The sequence below is a fragment of the Lolium perenne genome, chromosome 4, assembly GCF_019359855.2.
Source record: "Lolium perenne isolate Kyuss_39 chromosome 4, Kyuss_2.0, whole genome shotgun sequence".
NCBI classification, from domain to species: domain Eukaryota; kingdom Viridiplantae; phylum Streptophyta; class Magnoliopsida; order Poales; family Poaceae; genus Lolium; species Lolium perenne.
In genome coordinates this window covers 140,599,582-140,619,372 of record NC_067247.2, presented here as the reverse complement: position 1 = coordinate 140,619,372, position 19,791 = coordinate 140,599,582, and the positions used below count along the sequence as shown (strand labels likewise).

Below are 19,791 nucleotides of genomic sequence, written 5' to 3'. Positions count from 1 at the left end.
ACCGCTGCCACACACATCCCCGCGTCATCCACGTTTCGCTTCGAAAACTCCTGGCTTCTTATCCTCTTTTCCTCCCTTCCACGCTGCCTGCCTGGGACGCCGATGTGCATGCCCGGGACGCCGCTACCGTTCTTGCTGCAAAGGTAAAGAGGTACAGGTTCGCTGCTAAGGGTTGGAAATGGGCGCACCGTTTTACCCCATATACTGAGAATAACTGCAAATTCCTTCTTAGCCTCTACGACTTTTTCGAGGAATCTCGCACTCTTTCAGGGCCGGAGCGGGCGCTGCGGGCCGGAGCGCGGGAGACGCTGGCGCTTGCGATCAAGAAAAACGCCGCCCACTGGAAGTAGCGCGGGAAATTCCGCGCGGTCAAGGAGGGGGATGAGAACACAAAATTCTTCCATGCTCGAGCCACGCAACGGTTTCGGCGGAACGGCATCAGGGCTCTCCTGGTCGACGGCGTCGAGGTGGTCGACCACCATGGCAAAGCTGAAGCCCTCCGTGTCTTCTACACCGAGCTGCTGGGCCGTGCGCGGCCCACCGCGTGGGCTTTCGACCTCGACGCGCTCTACGTCGGCTCTCCGCGCGTCGACGGCCAGGCCCTGATCGCTCCGTTCGACGACAAAGAAATCAAAGCGGCGATCTGGGGGATGGACCAAAACAGTGCTCCGGGGCCAGATGGTCTGGGTCCCTCCTTCTACCGTGCGGCCTGTCATCAGGTTTCCCCTGCTCTGGGGGGCCTCTTCAAGGATTTCCACAATGGCGTCGCCGACCTTGGCTGCATCAACAGAGCGCACATCGCTCTCCTCCCCAAGGCCGATGGGATTCTCTCCCCGAGCTCGTACAGGCCGGTGTCGCTGCAGAACTGTTCGATGAAGTCCGTCTGCAAAGCCTTGACGAGGCGGCTCAAGACGCAAATTGGTCAGCTGATCGTGAACCAATCCGGATTTATGACAGGGAGAAGCATATCTGAGAATTTTGTCTATGCTACCGAGATTGTGCAATATTGCCATCGGCGCAAAGCACCGGCTGTGATCCTGAAACTCGACTTCACAAAAGCCTTTGACTCGATCGATTGGGGCAGTTTGAGAAAAGTGCTCGCGGCTAGAGGCTTTCCTGACACTTGGTGTGATTGGATGGATGCTATTTTCTCCTCATCACTGTCAGCAGTTCTGCTCAATGGGATACCTGGAAACTGGATCAGATGCAAAAGAGGGCTGCGCCAGGGTGATCCTCTGTCGCCTTATCTGTACCTGCTGATGGGAGATCTGCTACAGCGGCTGTTCCTGCAGGACGACATTATGCGCCACCCGCTTGTCTGCAGTACGCAGATGACACGCTGATAATCTTCGGAGCGAGCGTGGCTACTGCGGTGCGAGCTAGGCTCATCCTGGACCAGTTTGCGCTTGCTACCGGCCTGGTGATCAACTTCACAAAAAGCACCATGGTCCCAATGCATTGTGGTGCTGATCTTGTGGAGGACATGCAGAAAGCGCTCGGTTGCAGAGTTGAGGGGTTCCCGCAGATTTATCTCGGCCTTCCGCTGACCTGTGACAAGCTCAAGATGGCTCACTTCGTTCCTCTCATTGCAAAAGTCGACAAGTATCTCTCCGGCTGGTGCTCTCTCCTGCTGTCTACCGGCGGCCGGCTCGTGCTGCTAAATGCTGTGCTGGACGCGCTCCCAGCGTATGCAATGGGTGCCCTGGCGCTTCCCCCTGCCCTTCTCAAAGCCATCAACGCACTCCGCCGCGCCTTCCTCTGGAACGTGGAGGGGCGGGCCTCCGGTGCAAAGTGCCTGGTCGCCTGGACGAGTGTCTGCCGGCCGAAGGAGGACGGCGGCCTGGGCATCAAGAGTCTGTCGGATAGGAACGCTTGTGTCCAGGTCAAACTGCTTCATCGGCTGCACTCTGGTGCCGAGTCTCCCTGGGCTGCTTGGGCTTGGAAACAAATCAACGGTCCGGTGGCCGCCGGCAAGCGCACTGAGGCTGGAGCGCACTGGGCTGCCCTTGTGGAGCTGATGCCACTCTATCGAAGCATCTCGAAGCCGATCGTGGGCGACGGACAACGCACCAGCTTCTGGGATGACGACTGGCTTGGGATCGGAGCCCTCCGTCATACCGCGCCGGCGCTGTTCTCCCATGCTACAAAACCCCAGGCCTCTTTCGCCGCGGTGCTCGGGCGTGGGGTCAGAGAATCCTTGGTCACCAGGCTCACCGTTGAGGCGGAGAACGAGCTGAGTCATGTCATGCGCCTCCGACGTCCCCGACTCCCGCTCGCTCGTCAGATGCTTCAAGAAGGGTGGCGCTCTGGCTGTCGGCGATCTTTACGCTCTGCTGTTGACCGGAGGGGTCACGGCCCCGTACGCCAGCTTTGTCTGGGAGAGTTTTGCTCCATCTAAGGCAAAATTCTTTGCCTGGCTGCTGCTGCGCGCTCGGATTCAGTCAAGGGCGACGCTGCTCCGGAAGCACATCCTCACGACGGAGGAGGCAGGATGCGAGATCTGCGGTGAGATGCTGGAGACTGCTGATCATATCATGTTCGGCTGCCCCTTCGCGAAAACCTTCTGGTCGGCGGTGGGTTGGCCTCTGCCGGAGAGCGCCCAGGTTGAGCAGCTGCACTCCTATGCCGCCCCCGACGCTTTTGGCAAGAGCGCGGCATCTACCATGACTATCCTCCTCTGCTGGAACTTGTGGAAGCATCGTAATGGGGTCGTCTTCCGTCATGATCAGCCGTGCTTGTCCCGCCTGCTGCGTGCGTGCAGAGAGGACGCCGGCTTGTGGCGCGCGCGTCTGCCGCGGGCGATCACTGACGAGGCGGTTGCGTGGGACTCCTGTCTCCAGGGGCGCGACTAGCTCTCTCCCTTCCGCTGCTGTAAAACCCTCTCTTTCCCCTCTGATGTAAAACTCTCCATGTCTCTGCTGTACTCAGGCTTTTGAGCCACTTTGGAATGAAAAATTCAGGTGGGGAACCTCTCCCCCCGGTGAAACATTCAAAAAAAAAAAAAAAAAAAGAGAATGGAACAGTTCCATTAAACTGGAATGGAACCATTCTATTCCATTAGACTTCATCCCAAAACAAAGCACACCTAAGAGTATCAGTCTGAAAACAAGACAAGATATATAGAGGTCCGTGGAAAGTGTTTTCTACTCCGTACTCAAAATAGAAAGCACATGCTCATAAAATTCATATAACTTGGGTCCTTGCTAGTGCCTCGTACACCATATCAGACAGACAAGAATGATAATAACTAATCTAGCTTTACTGAAATTGGAGAACCTAAGTGCAACCGCAAAGGCAAGAAAAACAAAAAAAGCTTTAAGGATCGGCCTTGTCTGAAATTTGAGTACCTAGACACCAGGAAAACACACAAATAAGCTACTGAAAAGACAGTGTACCCAACATGTATGAATCATATCTCTTGGCGAATCAGAATTACCAGATCATGGGATTATACAGTGACATAGATCAAGATATAAAATGAAATGTTCGCCATGATTCATCACAGAAGATGTTTGGCAGAAACAATACATACCATTGTGCGAAATCATACTAAGAACACATAACTTACAAACCACAAAACGGTACAGAGGCCTCTGGAACGCCAATCTTTGAGGAATAGATGTGTTACAGCATACAAGTACTGACCAAATGCTACTGGTGATGTGAGATGTCGATAATTGCGAACTCATTGGAATGATCAAAAGTACGAAGCAGTTGCACTGGATGCGGCATACAAGAATGGCACTGCTGAAAGAACCGACTTGCCACATCTAGACACGAACCTCTGGAACATGCTGCATATTTTGGTGCATTCTGTCATTGACCCACTTACTTCTGAAATCCTTGTGCAAAGCCAGCAGCCAGAGCTTCTTCAGGGAGTGAAGAGATTCAATGCCTTGGGGGACCTTATCAAGTTTCGGCAGCGACACAATAAACAGACCTTCAATGCATGGAAGAGCGCCACTATTGATGTTTATCACCTTGACATCAGGCATGAGCTTCAAGGCGAGCGTCTTCAGGTTTGGAAAGGAATCTTTAGCAAGAACCAAAGTATTTGCGCTACGTATGTTGTTCAGTTTCAGATATGTGAGGTTCGGCATGTGGGGCGCGAGCATCCCCAGTGGGTCTTCCCCAAGGTGACACCAGCTTAGAGCTAGATACTTGAGGTTTTTCCCATGGCTGAGAAAGATCGGACAATTTAGTGTCCCCTTGGCCCATTGCCCTCTGATAATCAACCTGTGTAGATCTGTAGATGTTGGCTGGAGAGCCTGGAAGCAAAGTGCCTCATTCTCATCCCTTGCAGAAAGAAGCAGGCTCGAAAGAAGTGGCATAGTTGACAGGGTAGCAAACAGATTTCCACAGTCAGCAGCACTAATGTTATCAATCCACACGCTTCTAAGTTGCATCAGTTTCCTCAGCTGCTCCGCCAAGTCATTGCTGGACTCCACAGTCTCGAGAGTTTGAAGTTCTTCCAAGTTGGATAGCTCTTTAGGTGCTTGCACTCCAATAAAGTACCGAAACTCCGTCTGCTTCTCATCAGCATATCTATCAGCTAAAAGGTGCCGCAGCTTCTTGATCTTGAAAAGTCCTCGCGGTAGCTTCTCTATTTTTGTTTGCTTGATGTCCAGGGTGTGGAGGTGAGACAGATTCTCAATAGAGTCTGGAAGTGACTTGACCCTGGTGCGCCGTAACCCGATGTAACGTAGATTGAATAGAGACCCTATGGATGTTGGAACTTCAGTGACTTCAGAGTCTTCCAACTCAAGAACGGTAAGGTAGTTGGATCCAGCCAAAATTGACGACAGCATGCCCGGAGAGGGTGAAATTACTCCAAGTGCCACTACAGTTCGAAGATGCGGAAGATTAAGTTTCAGTGCGGTGTTGTCCTTCCATCCACATGATGAGAGCCGGCGAACATCCTTACCCATCTGTATCATTGTGCCGTAGTCATTTGCTGAAGCAAATCTCTCTTCCTTAGCAACAGAAATAGCCAGTTCGCGCACAATATCATGCATCTTACAGGTGGTGACCCTACCAAGTTCATCATTCTCCACCACCTCAAGCATATTGCGGTGGATCAATTCCATGAGATTTCCCTCAGCTACCATCTCTGGTGTGTTCTTGTCTTTACTCAGCACAAATCCTTCTGCAACCCACAGACGCACAAGGCTGTCACGTGACATGAGGTGATCTTCAGGAAAGAGACTGCAGTACAAAAAGCAGTTTCTGAGGTCGCCTGAAAGGTCATGGTAGCTCAGATTTAAAATAGCTCGGACATGATCATTGTTTGACAACTCGCTTCGAAGCTGGTTGTACATCTTTTTCCAAAAGTCTAATCCTTGTCTCGATGACAACAGGCTGCCAATTGTAATAATTGCTAGAGGCAGGCCATGGCACCTGTCAACGATAGAAATAGCAATTGCCTCAAGATCTTTGGGGCAAATATGACCCTTCCTGTTATAAAAAGCCCTTCTGCAGAAGAGGTCAAATGCATCAGGATTACCCAGTGGCAGGAGCTCAAGATGCCGGGTTGGAGAAGAAATTCCTGCTACATGGTCCTTCCGGGTCGTAATGATGATGCGACTTCCTTGGAGATTCTGGAAAGCATCATGCATTTGGAAGTATACCTCTTGCTCCCAGACATCATCCAGTACAATGAGATATTTTCTATTTCCAAGTCTCTTCTGTATTTCCTTTTTCAAGTCATGCACATCCATTTTGTCAATACCCGCTGACAGCGGTTGTTCGGTATATCCAATCTTCCACAGTAGCTTCCTCAACAGGGCATCAAGAGTGTAAACTTGTGACACAACAATCCATGCGTGCGCAGAAAAGTTGATCTTTTCACGTTCATAAACATTTGAAACTAGGGTGGATTTTCCCAACCCACCCATGCCCGATACTGTTATGACAGTGTTATCCAGCTCTTCGGAGTACAACCAATCAGTCAGCAATGCTCTGTTTTCCTCAATCCCTACTAAATCTTCATCTTTGACAAGTCCAGGGAAGTTGTCTTTGGACCGCTGTCTTTCTATCTCAGTAAGTGGGTTAGCAACAAGCTGGGATGGCTGCAACCACTGATCTTTCATCTGTATAACTAGCTGAATTTCCTTCTCTACCCGAACTACCTCATCTGTAATTTCATAGAAAACTTTGGCATAATGTGTTCCTTTGACGAAGAATTTCTTGAGGAACCCTTCTTCCTTAAGTTGAAGAACATGGTATGAGTATTTATCCATTACATCTTCAACATGGTAGGCCACATTGCGGACCTCCCCAATCCAACTCCTGACAACTTCGTCCGTGAGGTATATCGTTCCTATCTTAGCTATTACGTTGCTCATAATAGTCAGCTGCTTTCTTATTTGCTCAATCTTTAGCGGAAGTTCCTTCAGGTTAGTAACTTTTTCGGACAGCTTAGCTATGATGCCCTTGACGGCTTCATCTGTTACAATGGAAGCAATCTTCGTCACCGCAATGAGTATGGCCTCGGCCATTTGAGCTGAACATCAAAGATAGTGCATATTATATGATATAATAAATAAGTCCATCTACAACTATAACAAATTAACGCATGCACTCATACATAAAGAGTACAGTAGCTTTTTTGCATTGGCCCATTTCATTTCATTATGCCCCAACATATCAACTTATAGAATATATAAGACTACAGTTAAATTTATCATGCATGAAGATATCAGGTATCACTACATAGATAATCCCTCTTTGTCCACCGAGATCTTCCAATGGATCAGAGTTAACGACATTAATAGTGGAAGGAATTCCTAAATGATCTTGACCCAGTAGAATATGGAAAAGATACTAGGAATTTGGCTCATATATTCTAGAACAGTAATGCCCAATAAATTGCATCGGAAACAAAGGTTCAGTCCAAGTCATTATCCATTTTTTCTAAACTAACGTGGAAGCCAACGACAACACAAAAATGAATTAATGGATGAACAAATAACAAGAATGACAGGTGGCACAAAGATCAGAACAGGATAAACCTACTTGGCTAGATAGAATATCCGATCGTCACACCCTTTTGAATGTATGAGCCCTAGAGAACTGGAACTTTGTGATTTTAACTGCAGCCAGGATACCATATAAGGACCAGCAACCAATTGATTCATGTACTACTTAAGCATATAACTCTTCGAAGCAGCATGTGCATAGAACACAACTGATATGTACTCTAGAAAATGGATTGGTTGAATGCTTCTAACGTGGTTGCAGTTGTCTAGTGAACTTATCGCATTTGGTAAACTACAGGGCATAGAGCTCTTCTGAAACTTCAACGTTTGATAATGGTGGTTCACAAACCAATAACGCTCACCTTCTGGAGACCTGTACTAGGTGGCCTATGGAGCAGGACAACAAGTATGTGCCGAACTGCCGATCGAACGATGAGTATGATCAGTTCTGCAGCATAAGAAAAGAGAAGCTGAACATCAAACTATGTAGCCAAGGACACAGATGCAGGTGCCATTAAGAGTTAAAACTTTTTAAAAAATTACTACTAGGAAGAACTGAATAAGATCGTCTATCTCCTCGAAATATGCTTTCGCCCCGCTTTATAAATAAAGCAATCACACAGTCGAACTGCTACAAGGTGATGATGAAACCCTCTTACAAAACAGAACAGAGATAAAAAAAAAGGAGAGATCGCACCCTCCACAACACACCCAGGACACCCGACTAAGGAAGACCCAACGTCTATCTCGGCGCTGCCACCACGCAATCAAGGTGACAGTGCAGGCAACTCTGCTCTCTCCGCACTGCCTGCGGCTGCAGGCATCAGCCTCTAGGTTGCCGCGGGACATTCTGTCGAACACATAGCAGGCGACAGCTTTTTAGCTAATAAAACTGCAAACATCTATCAAAGGGTTTGTTTGGAGCAAATGAGTTCCACATGAAACTGCTCAGCCAAGAGGTTCCCTAGATCTCGACATAGTCTAGCGGGTGTGCCACTTCCCAGTTACCAGGGACACTGCGTGTGTGGAAACTCTAGCTCAAACCAGCAGTGTTGAGTCGTATATGTGAGGTGAGATGGAAGAAATCTGCACAAAAGTGCTGCCAGAGGGAGCCGCGAAGTTGATAAAACGTACCCGACGGATTCTCGCGCGGGAGCAAAGTATGAGATCTGCGGTGGAGTCAAGAAGGCAGCAGCGATTTGCTCCGTAGTAGGCGAGAACAGACTAAATCGGCTTGTGAAGCTGATTTATGTGCGGGGCGGAGCTATGAGTTGGAATGATTCAACTCAGTAGCGGGGGAGGAAATGCAGCTAATTGCAATCAGTGTGCGATAGCGGCATGCCATGCCGGCTCTGTCTCTCGTTTGGCTCCTCAGGTCAAGTCGTGCACCGGCGAAGAAGAAAGGCAACTTCGCAGTGCAAGACTCGGCATAGTCTACGGTACCCGCCAACCTGCAGGCAAATCTATGTGCGGATACAAACCACCACCACCACCCCACCCCCCATCTCGCTCTCACCTATCTACACTACCTGTTCTCCTCTTTCTTTTGGGCCGTTTCTTCCTCCTCTCCGCCGGAATAGTCGACTGGAGATGGAGACGAGGAGGTGCCGGAGTAGATAGTAGTACTACTAGATTTAGTTTATGGTCCTTAGTGGCATCTGGCGTTCATGCCGGGAGAGAGGTGGCGGATCCCAGCGGCCGGATCTGGCACTGCATCATCTTCTTCATCTGCCTCGTGGAGCTTCGGCGGTCGGAGACAGAGGTGTGGCGACGGAGGGAGATGGAGATCTCCATAAATAAGGTTGTTTCAGGTGGATTTGGTGGCCGTCCATGCACCGGTGGCTTCCTCCTCTCTATTCACCGTGGTGGTGAGAGAGAAGGGGATTGGTTGCTTGCTGACTATGGATGGTCGCCGCGTCTACAGCAGGGGAGTGTGATGGCTTCTCGTTGGAGGACTTCCACGGCGCCGTTGTCGCAGTATTTCATGGCCGAAGGGCGGCCCCTCCACCCTCGGAGGACTACCACGCGCCATTGTCGCCGTACTCTTTGGCCGTAGGGCGGCCCCTCCAACCTGGTGTGACGATGAATCTCGATCGTCCTCAGGTCTTCTTCAACCTCCAAACAATCATTCCAAAGCACAGGGTCTGTAGCTTCGTCGGAGTTAGCTCCTGACTCCATGCCCCAAGTGGTTTATCCCCGGTGGCGTGGAGGTTGGCTCCGGCGAGCTCTACGGTGGTGGATCTGAAGCTGGACTTGATTGTGTTTTCTCTTTTCAGTCAAAGGTCCTTAGTGCAAAATGTTTGAGTCGGTTTGTAATTTTCTCTTTCTTCAGGATCCTTTATGTAATTTGTATCTCCACCGCTGATAATGGAATGAAGCTCTAGGTCCTTCGGGACCTCTCCTGTTCAAAAAAAAATAGAGAGTAAAAAATCTACAACCTTTTTTCCGATAAAAGAGGGTATATTACTCTTCAAATAGTTGACTCCGGCACACGTGGCCAACAGGCCAGGCCGGCCCGGCAGGTCACATGCCTGGCACAGTGCTTCAGGCATGGCACATAAAAACCTGTTATGGACGTGTTTGGTAACCTGCAGACTCGTTAAACAGGCTAGGTCGGTATGAAATTGAAGCGATTGGTTGGTCGCATGACGCCTTCGTCCCCGCATAGCGCTAAGCTCAAAGCAGTTGAGGCGGGCCCAATGATAACGGCTGACCGTTTTTGTCGAGCCATGCTGGGGCAATGCAAAAGTGAGCACGCGACAACTGCAGCCGGATAGGCGGGAAGCGCGACATTTCCCGACATGTTTTATGCCATGTGTACCTTAACCTTACCCCGTTGGCCCAACTTGTACTCCCTCCTTAGCTATGATAGAGGTAAACAATTCTCCTTGTTGTCTCCTTCTCCATGTTGTCTCTCTTTAGATGGTACAAATGCTAGAACTGGTCGATTAGGTCGATAGCATGTCACTCATCCATTAGGCGGCGCCACTAGTAGTTGTCATTCATGCTTGGATCTTGATGCTGCACAAGAGAGCTGTTAGATGCCTTGCGTATCATCGGCTCATGTACGGGCCTATGTTGTCTCGAGATGAGGAGAGGGTAGCAAACTTGAATTACATCTCCAACTACAACGATGTAGAGGCTCTCCAAATGCTCGGGATGAAAGAGTCACATTCTTTGCACTAGTGAAAAGGCTAAGGGGGAAGTGCATTGTTGGAGGACAGCATCCAAACCTCCGTGGAAGAACAAGTTGCTATGTTGCTTCATGTGGTAGGTCATAACCAGAAGTTTCGAGTCATCCACAACACATTCAAAAGATCTGTGGAGACAATATCTTGTTATTTCTCTCGAGTATTATATGCAATTGGGGAGCTCACATATGAGATGATCAACCCCCATCAAGCCAAACACCTCCGAATATACTTAACAACTTTCGGTGGATGCCATATTTCAAGGTGAACACTTGTACGGTTATTCTCCAGCTCTAAACATGGTCCAAAAACATGACTACAATTTGTTCGTCTTGCAAGATTATGTTGGTGCTATTGACTGTACTCACATTACCGCCAGAGTTTCGAGAGATAATGTTTAGCTCTAGTAACATGCCGAAGAATCCTAAGGAGTTGTTCAATCTCCGACACTAAAGCCCCAGGGTCACCATTGAGAGAGCATTTGGTGCTTTGAAGAACAGATTCAAGAGATCCTTGATCAGAAGCATTTCCACCCTCACCGCACCTAGGTAAAGCTTGTGGTTGAATTTTACACAACTAGGTATTGGAGTTTGGCATAGAGGAGCATGTACCGAATGAGGAAGATGACATTCTAAAATATTATTTACATGGGTCACAATTTAGGATACCTTTACATTATTATGTTTGTGAAGCTAATATTATTTACACCACCAATATATTGCCAAATCGTATATGTTCTACTACCTCTATTTTAAAATATTGTTTTGCAAATTTGCAAGATTCCTATCTACGTACGCACTAAAATATGTTTAGATACATGTGAATCTAGATAAATTTGCAACATTTATTTTAGAACGGAGGAAGTATACATTACTTTCCAAATATAGAGACGTTTGGTTACATGCTTTTTAGGAATTCGTGTATTTAGCAACATAACAAAAAAAAATATTGTGAAAATACTTACACAGACAAATTCAATCATAAAGAGTTTCCACTAGTTTAGATCGAGCCGTTTAAGGACCCAATGGCACACGGAACACCATTTTCATGTGTGCTGAGGAACATCGCTAACGTTCAAAAACACAAACCGTGTGCTTGTGGTCCAGGCAGTATGATACGCGGACATAAAGCACACAGAAGTTGCTAGTAGGATGTAACAAAAATATCACACACATTTTCCCAAAAATAATTATCGGTGCAAAGGAGCTTAACGCATACGATCAGGAACAGGAACAGAATAATCATGTGTAAAATTTTCACGATGTTTTCTTATTTCGACCTGTCTCTTTTTCTTCTCTCTAAAACACACGATTTGTTATATATAAATCAAGTGTAACTGTAGGAAATAATTTTTAACCTAATCGTTTGCAAGATATTCCTTGGATTTTACCATTTACTGTCAAATTGGTTTATTGAAATATCTCAAAGAAGCGGAAAAAAACTACTCATATCTAGCGAGTTCGTGCTAACTTGCCTTCTGGGATTCTTTTGGACGCGTGTAGCCTCGTGGCCACTCCACAGTACCACTCGTTGCCGATGAGGCAGCTATATGAAGTTGTGCGTTGCGGCGACCCCTCTTGGCATCGAGCTAGGTTCCGAATAACCACAATAGCTTTGATATGGTTCGCCCTAAGCAGACCGCTCGCCTCTCGTGTCTCCCGCAGTACCCTCCGGCGTGACCGGCACCGACGCCGCAACTATTTGAGCATACGCATCCTCCTCCTAGTTCTCCGCTGCCGCCAAACCACGACGTTGACTCCTCCTCCACACTCTCTGGCTGGTCCTCCTTGAGTTCTCCGCCGCTGCCAACCAAGAAGCGGTAGATGACCTTGAGTTTATGGAGGAGCTAATCCAACAGCATATGGTGGTGGAGCAGTTGTTGGAGTCTGTTCCGCGCATTGCGCTGTCTCGAGTTTCTCGAGATTCGGCGCATTTGGGAAGCCAGCGCTGCCAGGTGCAAGGACTTAGAAAGACGGAGCATCAAGCTCCGGGAAGGGTGGAGCCACCGATGTCATCGACATCTTTGACGACGAGGATGACGTTTAGTGTGTAGTGACGACGAGGAGGACGTTTAGTGTGTAGTGAGTGCAGCGAGAACATATTAGTATTAAATGTGGAGTAGTAGTAATTACCGTAATTAGATAGTGTGTAGTGAGTACTTAATATTAACTTGTAACGTGTTAACTTACTGGTATTTTGTAGTATGTAGCTAGGGAAACCATGTTTTATAGGATCCCTTCTAGCCTATAACCAAATATTAGGAACTATGTATCATTATGCCTCGCTCGACGTTTGTTTTTTCCATCACATTTTGTTTGTTTGTTCCCATCAAACACGGTTTATCCAAGATAAATCGGACGCGGTGCATCATCCATTAAACATGTACGTATCACACACAATTTATTCTTAAGCAACCGTGTGTGATGCACCACATTATACACAATTGATCCTTAAGCAATCGCGTGTGAAGTGTCTCATCGCACACGATTGACTTATAACAGATCGTGTGGAAAATGAATGCCCATTACGGTCCATGTTACCTAACCCTACCCTCTCCATGGTATATATTTGGACCAGCAGTGCGACCACCACTCCAGTTGAAAGCTGCCTCACTTCTTTTAGATCCGCAACCCGGAATATCAGCTGGCCAGCGAGGTGGAAGCAAGAGCTTCTAGGCGGCCTTCGTCGCAGCAATGTCGATGACCTCCTCGGCGTCCTTGCTGCAGTTGGCTCATGAATCTATGGGCGGTCGAACACCGGTCATCCCGGCTCATCATCGCCCTCTATCGTGGCCAATGCCAGCCGTATGACCTCCATCGAGAAGGTATACATAGGTATCAAACTTTTAACTCCTATGTATGTGTCGGATCTGTTGTACGTGTTGTATCTTAATGTGTTTTACCGGTTGTATGTCTAAGATATGGACGGATAGGATTTGTGTTTACCGGCTCTATATTTGTAGAAAATGATTACCAAATCTATATACATGTGTTATATATCTTGTATTTGTGACTAGATATGTACATTTATGGTACAAGTTGATCTGCGCATATGCGTTAGATAGCCTGTATTTGTGACCATATATGTGCATATTCATTAAAAATTATTACCGAATATATATGTTACACCATGTGTTTGAAGTTGTTTATGTGGTAGAATGCACATCATATGTGCACATGTGGAACAAGTTGATTATTCTTCACAATTGACACTGTACTATTTTGTATAATAGGCTATTTTGGTGACACTTCATAAGAAGGTCTGGTTACTGATCTTTAGTTATATTATATAAGCATCTGCTAATAACATATAGATAAATACGTAACCAAGAGCGATGGCTTGTGAGGCTTTCCACTCCTTTCACTCCTAAATCTTTCATGAAAAAATTGGAGCGAAGAGGGACGGTTGGCTCCCAACATTTTGCCTTGCTAGTCCGCATCCCAATGTAGCTGACGATCCTTGCTTCATGCAGTTGTATGCACATTTATGGGTAAGTCCACTAATTATTTGAGTTGTGCTCATTTGTTCTTAGCTTTTCTGTGTTTCCATATTTTATATGGATGCTATTGATGTTCAACAACTCTTGATGGTCAGGAATTGCACTTTACTAGAGAAAATTCACCAATGCAGCGCCTCTCGGACTCTGAGTTCTCCGTCGTCTTCCCCACTCGCCAGACCTTGAAGCTGAGCACCGGGAGCGGGAAGCTCCACCTCCCTCTCAGCAAGACGGATACTGAGATCCGCGAGGCCTTCCTGGCCCCCAAGCCGAGTCTGGTCCTCCCCTCGGTCTGGGTGCGCCTGTCGGGGGTCCCGGAGGACCTCATGACCAGGGACCGCCTCATGGCGGCTTTCACCATGATTGGGAGGCCGTTCGATGTCGACGAGCTCTCTATCCAGAAGCGCGACCGAGAGCCGATTCGCATGCGTTTCAACTGTCGCTATCCTGACCGAATCAAGGGCTCGGTCCAGGTCTTCGTCAATGGAGAGGGCTTCATTGTCGGAGTCCAAGCGGAGGCTCCGCCTCGTGGGCCTTCCGGTGCGGGGTCAGGGGGCCCTCCACCGCCTCCAAGCAACAATCTTGACGACGAGGACTCCGATGATATCCCATCCGATAGCGAATGGAACAAGCACCGTCGCAGTCAAGACAAGAACAAAGATGCGGCGAATGACAAGGGAGGGGCAGCTGGCCCCTCAAGCTCCAACCCGCCGGTGTCGACGCATGGCATGCAGGGGCTGCCGTCCCTCGCTCTCACTGCTGCCCCACTTGATGAGTATGGCTCCAACATCGGCGCGGCTGCGGAGTTCCTCCCCTCCCTCGCCATCACGGAACCGGCAAGGCACAAAATGGTGGTGCATCTCGTGGCGCCGGCTCCTGCGGCGGAGGGGTCCCGCCTCCTTGCCGACGACTCCCTCGACTCGGCTGATCTAGACTCTCAGATCACCGACCCGGCGCCTTCTTGGGTGGAGGACAGCCAGCTGGCGGAGGGCCCGCCGGCCAAGCTGGCCAAGCTCTCGCTCCCCGCGAGCCCTGGTCTCATGGATGCTGTTGAGGTGGTGGACGCCTCTGAGGGCGAGGGAGGAGAGGTGCTGCGGCGCCCCGAGGCTGAAGGACATGGCGACCTCCTCAAGGATCTGTCCGAGGTGACCCCCGTGGCGCAGGCACGCCGCTCCAAGGCCGTCTACTCCAAGCGGGCGTCTACGTCTGTGAGGAAGAGCTCGAGGTCTCAGGGAGCGGCGGCTGGCACCTCTGCGCTCCTCCGCGCCCAGCGGCGCACGGCTGAGAAGAACCTGGAGGGCAAGGCCGACAACATCATCACCAAGGACAAAGGTAACGACTTCGTCATCCTGGACCTCCTCTCTGACGCGCATTTATCTTCGGTCGTTCGCGATAGCTGTATGGTGTTCTCTCCTAGGGTGGGCAACTCGGGCGAGGCCCTCTCCGTTGTTAGGGCAAAGGAGAGGGTCCAAGCCGCTCTCGCTGAGACTGCGCGGCGTCTGGAGCGGGCGGCTGCGGCGGCCAAGTCCTCGGCGGATGCTCCTAGGGAGGAGCAGGCGGGGGGTGAGGCGGTAGCTGAACCTCCTGCTTCTGCCGCGGGGGCAGTGAATGCTCCACCGCTCCTGGCCGGGGCAGGGGCCCCGGAGCCAGCTCCCACGTCTCTGGCTACCATCGCGGGGGCTTCGGAAGGGTCCGATCCCTTGCGTTCACGTCCACGGCGGAAGTGTGCTAAGGCTCCTGTGCTTGCTGTCTACAAGAGACAGTACAAGAAGCGTGCCCCTAAATGAGGGCCTTAATCTTCAACCTGCGAGGCTTTGGGGGACAAGGGCGTCGTACCCAGCTTCGAGATTATGTGCAACGTGACAGGGTTGACATTCTTGGCCTACAGGAGACGGTTAGACAGGACTTCACGGACTCGGAGCTGCGGAGTCTCGAGTGCGGCGGCCAGTTCTGCTGGAACTGGTTGCCGGCCACAGGACAATCCGGGGGGATGCTCCTGGGGTTCCGCGATGCCTGCTTTGAGGTTGGGACCTGGCGAAAAGGGAGGTTCTTCATCAGCGCCGACCTTTTCCATCGTAGCCGTAGGGTCAAATGGACCTGCATTTTGGTCTATGGCCCGGCTGATCACTCCAGGACTAGGGAGTTCCTGGAGGAGCTGTCTGCTGAGGTGGTTAATTGCAGGTTTCCCCTCATTGTGGGGGGCGACTTCAATCTCATTCGCGGACCTAGGGATAAGAGCAATGCTAATGTCAACTGGCCTCGGGTGCGCCTGTTCAACGACACTATTGCCTCCCTCTCCCTCCGCGAGCTCAATCGAACCGGGGCTAGGTTCACTTGGACCAACAAGCAGCTTTCCCCTATTCGCTCGGTCCTTGATAGGGTTTTCGTCTCTCCGTCGTGGGAGACGCTCTTCCCTCTGTGCTCTCTGTCGGCGGTCACCCGGGTGGGCTCCGACCACTGTCCCCTACTCTTGGATGACGGCGAACAGGGGATTCGCCGGCCCGCGAGGTTTTTCTTCCAATCTTGGTGGCTTAGGGTAGCCGGTTTTGAGCAAATGGTCAAGGATAAGCTGACCTTTTGCATCCGTGAGTTGGGTCCCCACCGATGCAGCATTGATCTCTGGCAATGCATCGCGAGATGCCTTCGCCAACATCTGCGGGGCTGGGGGGCCAATCTTGGCAAACTTCGGAGGGAGGCTCGGGACAACCTCCTCTCCCAGGTTAAGGAGCTTGACGAGCTCGCTGACTCGTCTGGTCTCGACGAGGAGGGTTGGGCCCTCCGCTATTTCCTGGAGGAACAGATCGTCCAGCTGGATGGCGCGGAAGAAGATTACTGGCGCCAACGCAGCAGGCTGCAATGGACCCTTAAAGGGGACTCCTGCACTGCATTCTTCCATGCCTACGCCAATGGGAGGCGTAGGAAATGTCTTATCCCTCGTCTGCTGACGGAATCTGGGGAGATTTCCGACCAGCAAGAGATGATGGGACATGTTTACCAGTTCTACCAGGGCTTGATGGGCGCTGAGGGGGAGGAGAGGGTCTTCTCCCTTGCCCAGGACCTTTGGCCGGCTGCTAAAAGAATCTCCGACGAGGAGAATAGGGGTCTGGAGCTCACCTTTACCCCTGAAGAGCTGGATGAGGTTCTGGAGGGCATGAAGCCCGACTCGGCCCCTGGCCCAGACGGGCTACCGGTCTTCTTCTTCAAGAAGTTCTGGGATATCCTTAAATCCCCCATTCTCCAGATCCTCAATGACTTCGCCCTAGGGAGGGTCGACATTGCGCGGCTTAATTTTGGAGTCATATCCCTCATACCGAAAATCCAAGGAGCTGACACTATCAAGCAGTTTAGGCCTATTGCTCTCATAAACGTTATCTTTAAATTCGTTGCCAAGGCTTACGCTACCCGTCTCGCTCCTCTTGCGCACAAGACCATAGACCGTAGTCAATCGGCCTTCATCAGGGGCAGAGGCCTGCACGAGGGTGTGCTCGCCCTGCATGAGATCGCCCACGAGCTGAGAGTCAAGAAGCTCAAGGGCCTTCTCCTCAAACTGGACTTTGAGAAAGCCTTCGATCGGGTAAGTTGGGACTTCCTGAGAGAAGTGCTATTGAGAAAGGGCTTCTCTCCCATGATTGTCCATCGCCTGATGCAGCTGGTCTCGGGTGGCCAGACTGCAGTTAACGTTAATGGTGTCATTGGGGAGAACTTCAGGAACGCTCGTGGGGTGCGTCAGGGTGACCCGCTATCACCGATCCTGTTTGACTTCATGGTGGACTCGCTGGCGGCTATCATTGCCAGGGCCTCCGAGGCGGGGCACCTCGAGGGTGTGGTGTCCCACCTCATCCCGGGCGGGGTCACGCACCTCCAATACGCAGACGACACCCTGATTCTGCTGGAACCCTCCGAGGTGGGGCTCGCCAATCTTAAGTTCCTGCTTCTCTGTTTTGAGAACATGTCGGGACTTAAGATCAACTTCGCGAAGAGCGAAGTGATTGTGACAGGGGTCACGGACTGGGAGCGTCAGAGGGTGGCTGACTCCCTTAACTGCAAGCTCGGGAGCTTGCCGTTCCACTACCTTGGCCTACCGGTTAGTGACCGCCGCCTCTCAGTCGCGGACTGGCACTTCCTCACTGAGAAGGTTGGCCACCGGGTTGAGCCTTGGCAGGGCCTTTTCCTCGCGTCGGCTGGAAGGCTTGAGCTTACCAACTCCTGCCTCTCCAGCCTCCCGTTGTTTGCCATGGGTCTCTATCTGCTGCATGACACGACTCACGCAGCCATGGACAAGCACAGGTCCCGCTTCTTTTGGGAAGGAGTGGGGGCCAAACGCAAGTATCATATGGTGGATTGGGCGACGGTGTGCAAACCCCGGGCGTTTGGAGGGTTGGGTATCCTCAACACCAAGTCCATGAATATCGCCTTGATGGTTAAGTGGATCTGGAAGATCTATCAGAACGCTGAAGGCCTGTGGGCAGACCTTCTTAGGGCCAAGTACCTGGGGGACCATGATCTATTTTCCCCGGCGGTTCCAACCAAAGGATCCCAATTCTGGAACTCCATTCAAAAGATCAAATGGTACTTTAAATTGGGTGCTAAGCACCAGGTTCACAATGGGCGTCGAACCTATTTCTGGCTGGACTGGTGGACGGGTAATGGGCCCCTTCGCTTCACTTTTCCGCGGTTGTTCGCTTGCTGCGACAATCACTTTGCCACTGTCCAGGGGGTCAGGACCAACGAGGGTTGGCAGATTAGGTTCCGTCGCACCTTCAGCTTAGCCGAGCGTGCCGAATGGGACAATCTCTGCAGGATTTTCGACCTCTCGCCTGCTTCTGATGGCGAGGACGTGGTCCGCTGGGCGCTGGAACCTTCTGGGGAGTACTCGACCAACTCCTTGTACTCCAAGTTGTCCCGAGGGGGGACGATTACCCACTTTAAAGAGATTTGGCGCACGAGGGTCCCGCCGAAGATCAGGGTGTTCTTATGGCAACTAATCCGTGGTAGGCTTCCCTCCGGAGACCAATTGCTCAAACGGAACGGACCATCGGATGGGCGATGCGCCCTTTGTGGGGATTGGGAATCTTGCGATCATATCTTCTTCACTTGTCACATCGCGAGATTTATGTGGGCAGGGATTAGGGATCTCCTTGCCTGCTCTTGGGACCCAGCAGGGGCTGCGGACTTTGTAGCCATTGCCAACGGCTTGACGGGTAGACTTCGTAGGATAGCTTGGTACACCTTCGCTGCCCAGAGTTGGGCGCTTTGGAACATCCGCAACAAGCTTGCTATTGAAGGCTCCCTGATTTCCAGCCCGGCTGATGCTATCTTCAAAATGTCTATCTACATGCAGAGCTGGAGGGTATTGGTCAGACGGAAGGACCGCCCGCTGCTGGACGCGGCACTGGACGAGGTTAGGAGGCTGCACGCGAGGATCAGGGACGGAGGACGCTGATGACTTCGACATCCGGGGTGGATTGACGTTTACTTCCTCCGCGCCGCTACTCGCCACTCTTTAGCTGTTTCCTTTCATATGTGTTTCAGACTTGGGTTCCTGTATGGCAACACTTGTATTTGGAGGTCTCCGTTTGTGGCGTGTGTTGTATCGAACTACCGCTTTATTAATTTAAAGCTGGGCCTTTGGCCTTATGTTTAAAAATTCACCAATGCACCTCATTTAATGAAGTTCACCATTGCGCTGCACCCACGGGTAGTTGTACCGTGGATAAAATTGTCATCCTTAAATAGGAAAGAGTTGCAGAAACAAGTTTGTGAGATGTTTGATGAAGATCGAATTCTCAAAAGTCCCAAAAGAACTGGATGTGAGTCCAGGAAAAATGAAACAGGTGACCAACCTATATAAATGGCCACATAAAATTTGCCCCATTGCCATTATGTGTAGTACTGATCGATGCGCTGGGGATGGCGTAGATCCATATGATTGAGCTGGTAATCAGGCATTTTAAAAAGAAGAATCGTAAACAAGTCGTGTTATTATAATATTAACTGGCAGTTGTCCAATCGATGCAAAGCTGTCCAATTCACCAATAGATGGAACCGATCTATTCATACACCAGAGCACACAACTGGGATAAGTCCGCAGTCAACATCACTATACAGCATATACAAATCAACATCA

General features: G+C 50.3%; 1 protein-coding gene across 4 annotated transcripts; it reads right to left on the bottom strand.

Moving 5' to 3' along the window:
- Positions 1-3,461: 3,461 nt before the first annotated feature.
- LOC127294046 (disease resistance protein RPM1) lies at positions 3,462-8,419 on the bottom strand. Of its 4 annotated transcripts, XM_051323792.2 has the most exons (4): positions 8,112-8,419; positions 7,340-7,425; positions 7,015-7,091; positions 3,462-6,502 (listed from the first exon to the last, which is right to left on the bottom strand). In XM_051323792.2, exon 4 carries the CDS (start codon positions 6,495-6,497, stop codon positions 3,771-3,773), a length of 2,727 nt encoding a protein of 908 aa, XP_051179752.1. In that variant the 5' UTR covers positions 6,498-6,502; positions 7,015-7,091; positions 7,340-7,425; positions 8,112-8,419; the 3' UTR covers positions 3,462-3,770. The 4 variants fall into 4 exon arrangements, with proteins under 4 accessions (XP_051179752.1, XP_051179751.1, XP_071674908.1 ...); XM_051323791.2 differs by lacking the exon at positions 7,015-7,091; XM_071818807.1 differs by lacking the exon at positions 7,015-7,091 and having other exon boundaries at positions 3,462-6,445.
- Positions 8,420-19,791: the final 11,372 nt, after the last annotated feature.